Raw genomic sequence first — 12747 nt, forward strand, 5'->3', positions numbered from 1 at the left:
GTAACTAATAATAAAACAGAACAATTATAAAAACATACTGTACTAAAAGTTATGTGAATGTGGTATCTCTCAAAATATCTTATTTTACTGCACACACCATTCTTGTGATAATGTGAGATTACCAGTAAAATGCCTACCTGATGAGATGAAGTAATGTGAGTGATGTAGGCACTGTGACCTAGTATTACGTTACCACTGACCTTCTGACCATAATATCAGAAGGAGGATCATCTGCTTTCAAATCCCAGTTGCCCTTGGGTAGCTAAGACTGCAGAAAGTGAAACTGGGAATAAAGAGGGACTTCTAGTACTTTAAAAAGTAGTTTCTTTCTGAAAGAGAAAAAAATATTTTTTTCAATTGTATGTATTATTGATTGCTGGTATCATTATTTATGTTTTAAGAGCTTGGACTCAGGCAGTATGCCTCAGTTCACAATTCAGCTCTTCACAGCTAACAGCTCTATAATCTTGGGTAAATTCTGTAAGACTTGGGCAGATTATTCCAGGTTTCTACAGAGATTGTGAAGTGAATCAATTGAGATGGTCTTTGATCCTAGTGAGTCATGATGTCTAGTCCGTAGTAGTAAATGTTTAGGTATATTGACTGGTATCTGCAATGCCCTGGTTGACTTATGTGTATACAAATGCAAATGAAGTGTTTCATGTGAGTATGCTGCATTATATTTGCAGGTGTGAAGTGTTTGTAATTTCACAGGTTTATCTTTATTATTATATATTGCTTAAATATACTCTTTTCAGTACTTTTTCAATCCATATTTCTGATATTTTTACTGTATTAACTAGAAGTTTCAATTAAATTGTGTTTTAACTGCTTCCAGGAGATTTTTTTAATTCTCTATCAGTTTATCCATAAACATATCCTGAATTTTAAAATATTCTTTTGCTATCTCTATTATACATCTGTAAAATTGAAATAATTATAAATTTCTGTTTATAAATTGTTAGATATACAGTGACTTACAGAAAATAGACTGCAATATTTTTTCTTTTTCTTCCCAGGCTTGGGAAACAGTAAGACTGGAATACATGGAAGGTCCCACCATTATTTCTTCATGTAGGCAAAAGCTAATCAACTATTTCACCATGCAGCTAAGGTATTATAAATATCTATCTTGTTCTTCTACAACACATTTTACCTCTGTGTCTTTACTTCTCTTCCTTAATGTATAAAAATTTAATTATTACAGAAAAGATTAAATCATCTCCCGTTAATGTCAAAAGAATAAGAGATTATTAGTAAGTAAGTCTTTTAATATCATGCTAAAGATTTAAACTTACATGAAATCAGTGCAGGATCATTTTTTTATTCCACTTTAATAGTTTAAAAATGTATGTGTGTCTGTATACCATGTGCATATATTTCAGTTAATTGGGTTGTGTTTTTTTTTAATAGCTCAATTTTAGGAAAATACCTTGAGAGTTTGGTTAGTGGCCCTGATATCACTGTATTTACTTTCTTAGATTATTTTTTAGAGTTTCTGATTTTGACCTAATTTTCTCAGTATTAGATTATATTTAAAGAGTCAGAGATGGATATGAAATACATTTTCCTCCCTTCAACGTTTGTCTGAAGCCTTTTGAGGCAATCTCCTTGTTGGAAGGTATTGTTGAATGTTGTCCTTTCCCTTCTGACAGTCAGGACCAAGTGACTTGGAGAAGTGCAGATGAGCTCCCTTGGCTTTTTCAGCAGCAGGGAAGTAAACAGAAGTTGCAGGATTGCCTTCTCAATCTCTTTGTGTCTCAAAACCTTTATAAAAGGTAAGAAGCTTACTTGTAGAACACCTTCCCACAGAAAAACAGATTTAAACAGTTGTTTGGTAGAACAAAGAAAAATGACATTTTTAATTTAGCTTTAATATACGACCTGAAGCCATAGAACTCCCAGAAGGCATAGGCAGTAAACTGCTTGACATCAGTCTTGGTGATGATTTCTTGGATCTGACACAAAAAGCAAATGCAACAAAAGCAAATAAACAGGTGGAACTATATCAAACTAAAAAAGCTTCTGCACAGCAAAGGAAACTATAAACAAAATGAAAAGGCAACCTACTGAATGAGAGAAAATATTTGCAAATCATACATCTGCAAAGGGGTTAACATCCAAAATATATAAAGAACTCATACAACTCAATAACAAGAATCTGATTTAGGGGCGCCTGGGTGGCTCAGTCGTTAAAACGTCTGCCTTTGGCTCAGGTCATGATCCCAGGGTCCTGGGATCGAGCCCCACATCAGGCTCCCTGCTCTGCGGGAAGCCTGCTTCTCCCTCTCCCACTCTCCCTGCTTGTGTTCCCTCTCTCACTGTCTCTCTCTCTGTCAAATAAATTTTTTTTTAAAATCTTTAAAAAAAAAATCTGATTTAAAAATGGGCAGAGAATCTGAATAGACATTTTTCCAAAAAAGACATCCAGATTGCCAGCAGACACGTGAAAAGATGCTCAACATCACTAGTCATCAGGGAAATGCAAATTAAAAATTAAAATGAGAGGGCTTGGAGCAAAATGGGGGAGGAGTAGGAGACCTGGATTTCGTCTGGTCTCAGGAATTCAGCTGCATAGGGATCAAACCATTCTGAACACCTACAAACCCAACAGGAGATCGAAGAAAAGAATAGCAGCAACTCTCTCATCAGAAAAGCGACCACTTTCTGGAAGGTAGGACGTGTGGAGAAGTGAATCCGAGGCGATATTCAGGAGGATAGACGGTGGGAGAGGGGGCCTCCATCAGCCGCTACCAGCAAATGATAGAGCTGCGGAGCACAAAATCGGAACTTTTAGAAGTCTGCTCTGCTGAGGGACGTCACTCCAGTGGCTAAGCAGGGGGTGGAACCCTCGCTGGGACAGTGTGGTCTCAGGATCCTCGGGGTCACAGAAAGACCAGGGGTGCCTGAGTGCGGCAGAGCTCCCAGGTACCAGAGAGGGAAGCCGGCTACAGATGGAGCTGAGGCGCGGGCTCTCAGCTTGGGGTTGCCATAAACCGTGATCTACAGCACAGTCGGACCACTGCTCTTCCAGCAGGGACCCAACAAGCGGCAGATCCGGAGAGACTCCCCTTCCTCCCCTGGGAGGAGCGGTGCAGGAGCACACTGCAGGCATCTGCTGGGTTTGGAGACGCCACACGGGGCGGGTGCCAGAGATAGAAATGCTCGGTCACAGGCCGGGTGAGCATGGAGTGCGGCCGGAGACCGGGGAGACGGGAGTGATTGACTGCTTTTCTCTGGGGGCGCACTGAGGAGTGGGGCCCCCGAGTTCTCGGCTCCTCTGGGGCGGAAATTGGGAGGCCGCCATTTCACTCTCGTCCTCCAAAGCTGTATGGAAAGCTTGCAGGGAACAAAAGCTCCCGGGAGCAAACCCAAGGAGATTACTTAGCCCAGCCCACAGCAAGGGTGGGGCACTTCTGCCTCTGGCAAAGACATTTGGGAACCACGGCAACAGGCCCTTCCCCCAGAAGATCAGCAAGAACAGCCAGCCAAGACCAAGTTTACTGATCAATGAGAACAGCAGAACTCCAGCACTAGGGGAATACTGCCCATAGGATTCATGGCTTTTCCCCCCCTAATTCTTTAGTCTTTCAAAGTTAATTTAATTTTTCTTTTTCTTTTTTTTGAATTTTTCTTTTTCCCTTGTTCAACCAACATCTTATCAATCCCTTTTTAAAAATCTTTTTTATTTTTCATTTTTAGAGTCATATTCTATCCCTTCATAGTAGTTAACCTTATTTTTTGGTATATATATAAGTTGTTCTCTCTTTAAAATTTTGGGATACAGTTTCTCTAACAGATCAAAATATACCCTAAATCTCTAGTGTATGGCTTTGTTCTAGTCTCCTGCCTGATCACATTCTCTCCCCCCCTTTTTTTTTAAATTTCTCTTCATTCTTTTTTCAACCAAATTCTTATCATTTCCATTTATAAAATCTTTTATAATTTTCATCTTCACAGTCATATTCCACCCCTTCATCATATTGACCCATATTTTTGTACATATATAAGCTTTTTTTCTTTAAAATTTTGGGAGGCACTTTCTTCTAACAGACCAAAATATGCCCCAAATCTAGTGTGTGGCACTGATCTATTCACCAGCCTGATCATATTTGATCATATTTTTTTTTAATCTTTTTTATTTCTTTTTTCTTTCTTTCCCTTTCTTTTCCCCGGTTTCAGGTCTCTTCTGATTTGTTTAGTGTATATTTTTCTGGGGTCGTTGTTACCCTGTTAGCATTTTGTTCTCTCATTCATCTATTCTCTGGATAAAATGACAAGATGGAAAAAATCACCTCAAAAAAAGGAACAAGAGGGCACCTGGGTGGCTCAGTCATTAAGTGTCTGCCTTTGGCTCAGGTCATGATCCCAGGGTCCTGGGATCGAGTCTTGCATCGGGCTCCCTGCTCGGCAGGAAGCCTGCTTCTCCCTCTCCCACTCCCCCTGCTTGTGCTCCTGCTCTTGCTATCTCTCTTTCTGTCAAATATATAAATAAAATTAAAAAAAAAAAAAAGAACAAGGGGCAGTACCAACTGCCAGGGACCTAATCAATACGGACATTAATAAGATGTCAGAACTAGAGTTCAGAATGACAATTGTAAAGATACTAGCTGGGCTTGAAAACATGGAAGATATTAGAGAAACCCTTTCTGGAAAAATAAAAGAACTAATATCTAACCAAGTCAAAATCAAAAAGGCTATTAATGAGGTGCAATCAAAAATGGAGGCTTTGAGGGAGGGGGGAAAAATGGCAGAGGAGTAGGGGACCCTATTTCATCTGGTGCCCGGAATTGAGCTGGATATCTACCAAACCACTCTGAGCACCCATGAAAGCAGCCTGAGATGTAAGAAGATCTGGATCTCTACAAGCAGAATATTGCAGGTGGTTGGTTTTGAGGTATGAAGCGGGGAGCCATGATTCTGCGGGCAGATATCGGAGGATAAAAGGCAGCGGGAGGGGGCCTGGCCATGGGGACCCTAGACTGCCAGTGAGCGACAACCTCGCGCGCTGGGGACCCGGCACAAACTCGCAGACCGGTAACGGGGGAAATGACTTTAGGGCAGCCCCCGGGGTGGAAACCCAGAGCGCCAGGGTCGCGCGCACATGAACGGGGAATGGCTGGCGTTTTTAGAAGCACAAAGGGCAGAGACATGCCCCGACCTGGAGGCAGGACTGGGAGTGCTGCAGAGGGGTGCACAACCCAGGATGCTGCAGTTTACAGCAGCACGGACAGAAATGGAGAGAGTGTGGCCTGGAGAGCTCACTGAAGAACAGACTGCTATCTCTCTGCTCTGAGGCAGAGGGTTGGAAACGGTCTCTTCTGCTCTGACTCATGGAAGAGACACGGAAAGCCGCCAGAGAACAAAAGCCCCAAAGACTGATTCCCGCTGAGCCCATCCCCCGCCTCTGAGGGGCAGGGCAACCCCGACCAAACAGGGATGCCTGAGTAACAGCACGGCAGGTCCCTCCCGCAGAAGACATGCTGGGAAAACAAGAGGCCAGCAACCCTAAGGTCCCTAGAAAACAGGTGCATCTTGCTTGGGTTCTGGTCAATAATTTGGACTCTATACATTCCCTCAACCACCCATCAACAGAATGACTAGGAGGGGGAGCCCCCAAAATAGAAAAGACTCACAGATGATGATTTATGCAGCAGATTTACAAATGGATGCAGATATAACCAAGATGTCGGAGACGGAATTCAGGCTAGCAATTGTGAAGACAATGGCTAGAATGGAGAAATCAATTAATGGCAACATAGAGTCTCTAAGGGCAGAAATGAAAGGTGAATTGGCAGAACTTAAAAATGCTATCAATGAGGGCGCCTGGTGGCTCAGTTGGTTAAGCGACTGCCTTCCGCTCAGGTCATGATCCTGGAGTCCCTGGATCGAGTCCCGCATCGGGCTACCTTCTCGGCGGGGAGCCTGCTTCTGCCTCTGACCCTCTCCCCTCTCATGAACTCTCTCTCTCTCATTATCTCTATCTCAAATAAATAAAAAAAAATCTTTAAAAAAAATGCTATCAATGAGATCCAATCCAATCTAGATAATCTAACAGGTAGGGTAACTGAGGCAGAAGAGCGAATAAGCGACCTGGAACACAATATAATAGATAAAAAGGGAAAAGAGGAGGCCAGGGAAAAACAACTTAGAATCCATGAAAATAGAATCAGAGAAATAAGTGACACCATGAAGCGTTCCAGTGTCAGAATAATTGGAATCCCGGGGGGAGTGGAGAGAGAGAGAGGACTAGAAGATGTATTTGAGCAAATCGTAGCTGAGAACTTCCCTGATCTGGGGAATGAAACAAACATTTGCGTCCTAGAGGCAGAGAGGACCCCTCCCAAGATCAAGGAAAACAGGCCAACACCCTGGCATGTAATAGTAAAACTTGCAAATCTTAGAACCAAGGAAACCATCTTAAGGGCAGTGAGGGGGAAGAGATTCCTTACGTACAGAGGGAGGAACATCAGAATAACGTCAGACCTATCCACAGAGACCTGGCAAGCCAGAAAGGCCTGGCAAGACATATTCAGGGTACTAAATGAGAAGAACATGCAGCCAAGAATACTTTATCTGGCAAGGCTTTCATTTAGAATGGATGGAGAGATGCAGAGCTTCCACAACCGGCAGAAACTGAAAGAATATGTGACCACTAAGCCAGCCCTGCAAGAAATATTAAGGGGGGTTCTATAAAAGGAGAAAGACCCCAAGAGTGATCTACAACAGAAATTTACAGGGGCAATCTATAAAAACAACGTCTTCACAGGCAACATGATGACAATTAATTCATATCTTTCAATAATCACTCTCAACGTGAATGGCCTAAACGCTCCCATAAAACGGAACAGGGTTGCAGTTTGGATAAAAAGACAGGACCCATCCATATGCTGTCTAAAAGAGACTCATTTTGAACCTAAAGGTACATCCAGACTGAAAGTGAAAGGATGGAGATCCATCTTCCATGCCAGCGGACCCCAAAAGAAAGCTGGGGTAGCAATTCTTATATCAGACAAATTAGATTTTAAGCTAAAGTCTGTAATAAGAGACACAGAAGGACACTCTATCATTCTTAAAGGGTCTATCCAACAAGAAGATCTAACACTTGTAAATATCTATGCCCCCAACATGGGAGCAGCCATCTACATAAGCCAACTGTTAACCAAAATAATGAGTCATACTGATAACAATGCATTAATTGTAGGAGACCTCAATACTCCACTCTCAGGAATGGATAGATCATCTAAGCAGAAAATCAACAAGGAAACAAGAGCTTTGAATGATACATTGGACCAGATGGACCTCCTAGATATTTACAGAACATTCCACCCTAAAACAACAGAATACTCATTCTTCTCAAGCGCACATGGAACTTTCTCCAGAATAGACCATATACTGGGTCACAAATCAGGTCTCAACTGATACCAAAAGATTGAGATTATTGCCTGCGTATTCTCAGACCACAATGCTCTAAAACTGGAACTCAATCACAAGAAAAAATTTGGCAGAAATTCAAACACTTGGAAGCTAAAGACCACTCTGCTCAAGAATGTTTGGGTCAACCAGGAAATCAAAGAAGAGCTTAAACAATTCATGGAAATCAATGAGAATGAAAACACATTGGTCCAAACCCTATGGGATACTGCAAAGGCGGTCCTAAGGGGGAAATACATAGCCATCCAAGCCTCACCCAAAAAAATAGAAAAATCCCGAATTCACCAACTAACTCTACACCTTAAAGAACTAGAGAAAAAGCAACAAATGATACCTAAGCCACGCATTAGAAGAGAAATAATTAAAATTAGAGCAGAAATCAATGAATTAGAAACCAGGAACACAGTAGATCAGATCAATGAAACTAGAAGTTGGTTCTTCGAAAGAATTAAAAAGATCGATAAACCACTAGCCAGACTTATCCAAAAGAAAAGAGAAAGGACCCAAATTAATAAAATTATGAATGAAAGGGGAGAGATCACGACTAACACCAAGGAAATAGAAACAATTCTTAAAAATTATCATCAACAACTATATACCAATAAATTGAGCAACCTGGATGAAATGGAGGCCTTCCTGGAAACCTATAAGCTGCCAAGACTGAAACAGGAAGAAATTGACAACCTGAATAGGCCAATAACCAGTAACGAGATTGAAGCAGTGATCAAAAACCTCCCAAAAAACAAGAGTCCAGGGCCTGATGGATTCCCTGGGGAATTGTACCAAACATTCAAAGAAGAAATAATATGTATTCTACTGAAGCTGTTTCCAAAAATAGAAACAGAAGGAAAACTTCCAAACTCATTGTATGAGGCCAGCATTACCTTAATCCCCAAACCAGGCAAAGACCCCATCAAAAAGGAGAATTTCAGACCAATATCCCTGATGAATATGGACGCCAAAATCCTCAACAAAATCCTAGCTAGTGGGATCCAACAATACATTAAAAGGATCATCCACCACGACCAAGAGGGATTTATCCCTGGGATGCAAGCGTGGTTCAACATTCGCAAATCGATCAGTGTGATAGAACACATTAATAAGATGAGGGAGAAGAACCATATGGTCCTCTCAGTTGATGCAGAAAAAGCATTTGACAAAATACAGCATCCTTTCCTGATTAAAATTCTTCAGAGTATAGGGATAGAGGGTCATTCCTCAAGTTCATCAAATCCATCTTGAAATCCCACAGCGAATATTATCCTCAATGGGGAAAAATTGAGAGCCTTTCCCTTAAGATCAGGAACACGTCAAGGATGCCCACTCTCGCCACTATTGTTCAACATAGTACTACAAGTCCTAGCAATAGCAATCAGACAACAAAAAGAAATAAAAGGTACTCAAATTGGCAAAGAAGAAGTCAAACTCTCCTTTTCCAGACGACATGATACTTTATGTGGAAAACCCAAAAGACTCCACCCCCAAATTACTAGAAATCATACAGCAATTCAGTAATGTGGCAGGATACAAAATCAATGCACAGAAATCAGTTGCTTTCTTATACACTAAAAATGCAACTGTAGAAAGAGAAATTAGAAAAACGATTCCATTTACAATAGCACCCAAAACCGTAAGATACCTCAAAATAAACCTAACCAAAGACGTAAAGGATCTATATTCTAGGAACTAGAAAACACTCATGAAAGAAATTGAAGAAGACACAAAAAGATGGAAAAATATTCCATGCTCATGGATCGGAAGAATAAACATTGTTAAAATGCCTGTGCTACCCAGAGCAATCTATACCTTCAGTGCCATCCCAATCATAATTCCAATGACATTTTTCAAAGTGCTGGAACAAACAATGCTAAAATTTGTATGGGATCAGAAAAGACGCCGAATTGCCAAGGAAATATTGAAAAAGAAAAACAAAGCTGAGGGCATCACGTTGCCCGATTTCAAGCTATATTACAAAGCTGTGATCACCAAGACAGCATGATACTGGCACAAAAACAGACAGATAGACCAATGGAACAGAATAGAGAACCAGATATGGACCCTCAACTCTATGGTCAAATAATCTTTGATAAAGCAGGAAAAAACATTCAATGGAAAAAAGACACTCTCTTCAATAAATGGTGCTGGGAAAATTGGACAGCCACATGCAGAAGAATGAAACTCGACCATTCTCTAACACCATTCACAAAGACAAACTCAAAGTGGATGAAAGACCTCAATGTGAGACAGGAATCCATCCAAATCCTAGAGGAGAACATAGGCAGTAACCTCTTTGACATCGCCCACAGCAACTTCTTTCAAGATACATCTCCAAAAGCTAGTGAAACAAAAGCAAAAATGAACTTTTGGGACTTCATCAAGATCAAAAGCTTCTGCACAGCAAAGGAAACAGTCAACAAAACAAAGAGGCAACCCACAGAATGGGAGAAGATATTTGCAAATGACAGTACAGATAAAGGGCTGGTATCCAAGATCTATAAAGAACTTCTCAAACTCAACACCCAAAAAACAAATAATCAAGTCAAAAAGTGGGCAGAAGATATGAACAGACACTTCTCTGAAGAAGACATACAAATGGCTAAGAGAGACATGAAAAACTGTTCATCATTATTAGCCACCAGGGAAATCAAAATCAAAATCATATTGAGATACCATACACCAGTTAGAATGGCAAAAATGGACAGGGAAGGAAACAAATGTTGGAGAGGTTGTGGAGAAAGGGGAACCCTCTTACACTGTTGGTGGGAATGCAAGTTGGTACGGCCACTTTGGAAAACAGTGTGGAGGTGCCTCAAAAATTTAAAAATAGAGCTACTCTATGACCCAGCAATTGCACTCCCGGGTATTTACCCCAAAGACACAGATGTAGTGAAAAGAAGGGCCATATGCACCCCCAATGTTCACAGCAGCAATGTCCACAATAGCAAACTGTGGAAAGAGCCAAGATGCCCTTCAACAGACGAATGGATAAGATGTGGTCCATATATACAATGGAATATTACTCAGCCATCAGGAAGGATGCATACCCAACTTTTACATCAACATGGGTGGGACTGAAGGAGATTATGGTAAGTGAAATAAGTCAAGCAGAGAAAGTCAATTATCATGTGGTTTCACTTATTTGTGGAACATAAGGAATAACATGGAGGACATTAGGAGAAGGAAGGGAAAAATGGGGGGGGGATTGGAGGGAGGGATGAACCATGAGAGACTATGGACTGAGAAACAAACAGGGTTTTCGAGGGGAGGTGGGAGGGAGAATTGGTTATCCCGGTGATGGGTATTAAGGAGGGCACGTACTGCATGGAGCACTGGGTGTTGTACGAAAACAAGGGATCGTGGTTTACCACATCAAAAACCAATGATGTATTGTATGATAACTAACATAACATAATAAAAGTAAAAAAAAAAAAAATGGAGGCTCTGACTGCTAGGATAAATGAGGCAGAAGAGAGAATTAGTGATACAGAAGACCAAATGATGGAGAATAAAGAAGCTGAGAAAAAGAGAGATAACAACTACTGGATCACAAGGGCAGAATTCGAGAAATAAGTGATACCATAAGATGAAACAATATTAGAATAATTGGGATCCCAGAAGAAGAAGAAAGAGAGAGAGGGACCGAAGGTATATTGGAGCAAATTATAGCAGAGAACTTCCCTAATTTGGGGAAGGAAACAGGCATCAAAATCCAGGAGGCACAGAGAACCCCTCTCAAAACCAATAAAAATAGGTCAACACCCCGACATCTAATAGTAAAACTCACAAGTCTCAGAGACAAAGAGAAATCCTGAAAGCAGCTCGGGATGAGAGATCTGCAACCTACAATAGTAGAAACATTAGATTGGCAACAGACCTATCCACAGAGACCTGGCAGGCCAGAAAGGACTGGCATGATATATTCAGAGCACTAAATGAGAAAAATATGCAACCAAGAATACTATATCCAGCTAGGATGTCACTCAAAATAGAAGGAGAGATTAAAAGCTTCCAGAACAAAAACTAAAGGAATTTGCAAACACGAAACCAGCCCTACAAGAAATATTGAAAGGGGTCCTCTAAGCAAAGAGAGAGCCTAAAAGTAACAAAGGCCAGAAAGGAACACAGACGATATACAGTAACAGTCACCTTACACGTAATACAATGGCACTAAATTCCTATCTTTCAGTAGTTACCCTGAATGTAAATGGGCTAAATGCCCCAATCAAAAGACACAGGGTATCAGATTGGATAAAAAAAGAAGACCCTCAATATGCTGTCTGAAGAGACCATTTTAGATGCAAAGACACCTCCAGATTGAAAGTGAGGGAGTGGAAAACCATTTACCATGCTAATGGACACCGAAAGAAAGCTGGGGTGTCAATCCTAATATCAGACAAATTAGATTTTAAACCAAAGACTGTAATAAGAGATGAGGAAGGACACTATATCATACTTAAGGGTCTATCCAACAAGAAGATCTAACAATTGTAAATATCTATGCCTCTAACATAGGGAGCAGCCAATTATATAAGCCAATTAATAACAAAAGCAAAGAAACACATCAACAACAATACAATAATAGTAGGGGACTTTAACACCCCCCTCACTGAAATGGACAGATCATCTAAGCAAAAGATCAACAAGGAAATAAAGACTTTAAATGACACATTGGACCAAATGGACTTCACAGATATATTCAGAACATTCCATCCCAAAGCAACAGAATACACATTCTTCTCTAGTGCCCAGGGAACATTCTCCAGAATAGATCACATCCTAGGTCACAAATCAGGTCTCAACCGGTACCAAAAGATTGGGATCACTCCCTGCCTATTTTCAGACCACAATGCTTTGAAACTAGAACTCAATCACAAGAGGAAAGTTGGAAAGAACTCAAATACATGGAGGCTAAAGAGCATCCTACTAAAGAATGAATGAGTCAACCAGGAAATTAAAGAAGAATTTAAAAATTCATGGAAACCAATGAAAATGAAAACACAACTGTTCAAAATCTTTGGGAAGCAGCAAAGGCAGTCCTAAGAGGAAAGTATATAGCAATACAAGCCTTTCTCAAGAAACAAGAAAGGTCTCAAATACACAACCTAACCCGATACCTAAAGGAGCTGGAGAAAGAACAGCAAATAAAGCCTAAAGCCAGCAGGAGAAGAGAAATCATAAAGACCAGAGCAGAAATCAATGAAATAGAAACTAAAAGAACAGTAGAACAGATAACGAAACTAGGAGCTGGTTCTTTGAAATAAATAATAAAATTGATAAACCCCTAGCCAGACTTATCAAAAAGAGAAGAGAAAT

General features: G+C 40.7%; 1 protein-coding gene across 1 annotated transcript in view; it reads left to right on the forward strand.

Annotated features, from left to right (window-relative positions):
* NPHP3 (nephrocystin 3) overlaps window positions 1-12747 on the forward strand; it is a 59576-nt gene that overhangs the window by 32018 nt on the left and 14811 nt on the right. Inside the window, exons 18-19 of the mRNA XM_021678780.1 lie at window positions 1020-1114; window positions 1656-1778. Of these exons, the coding sequence (XP_021534455.1) occupies window positions 1020-1114; window positions 1656-1778 (218 nt within the window). The remainder of the gene's footprint in view (window positions 1-1019; window positions 1115-1655; window positions 1779-12747) is intronic.

This window comes from Neomonachus schauinslandi, chromosome 1 (genome assembly GCF_002201575.2).
Source record: "Neomonachus schauinslandi chromosome 1, ASM220157v2, whole genome shotgun sequence".
Classification (NCBI taxonomy): domain Eukaryota; kingdom Metazoa; phylum Chordata; class Mammalia; order Carnivora; family Phocidae; genus Neomonachus; species Neomonachus schauinslandi.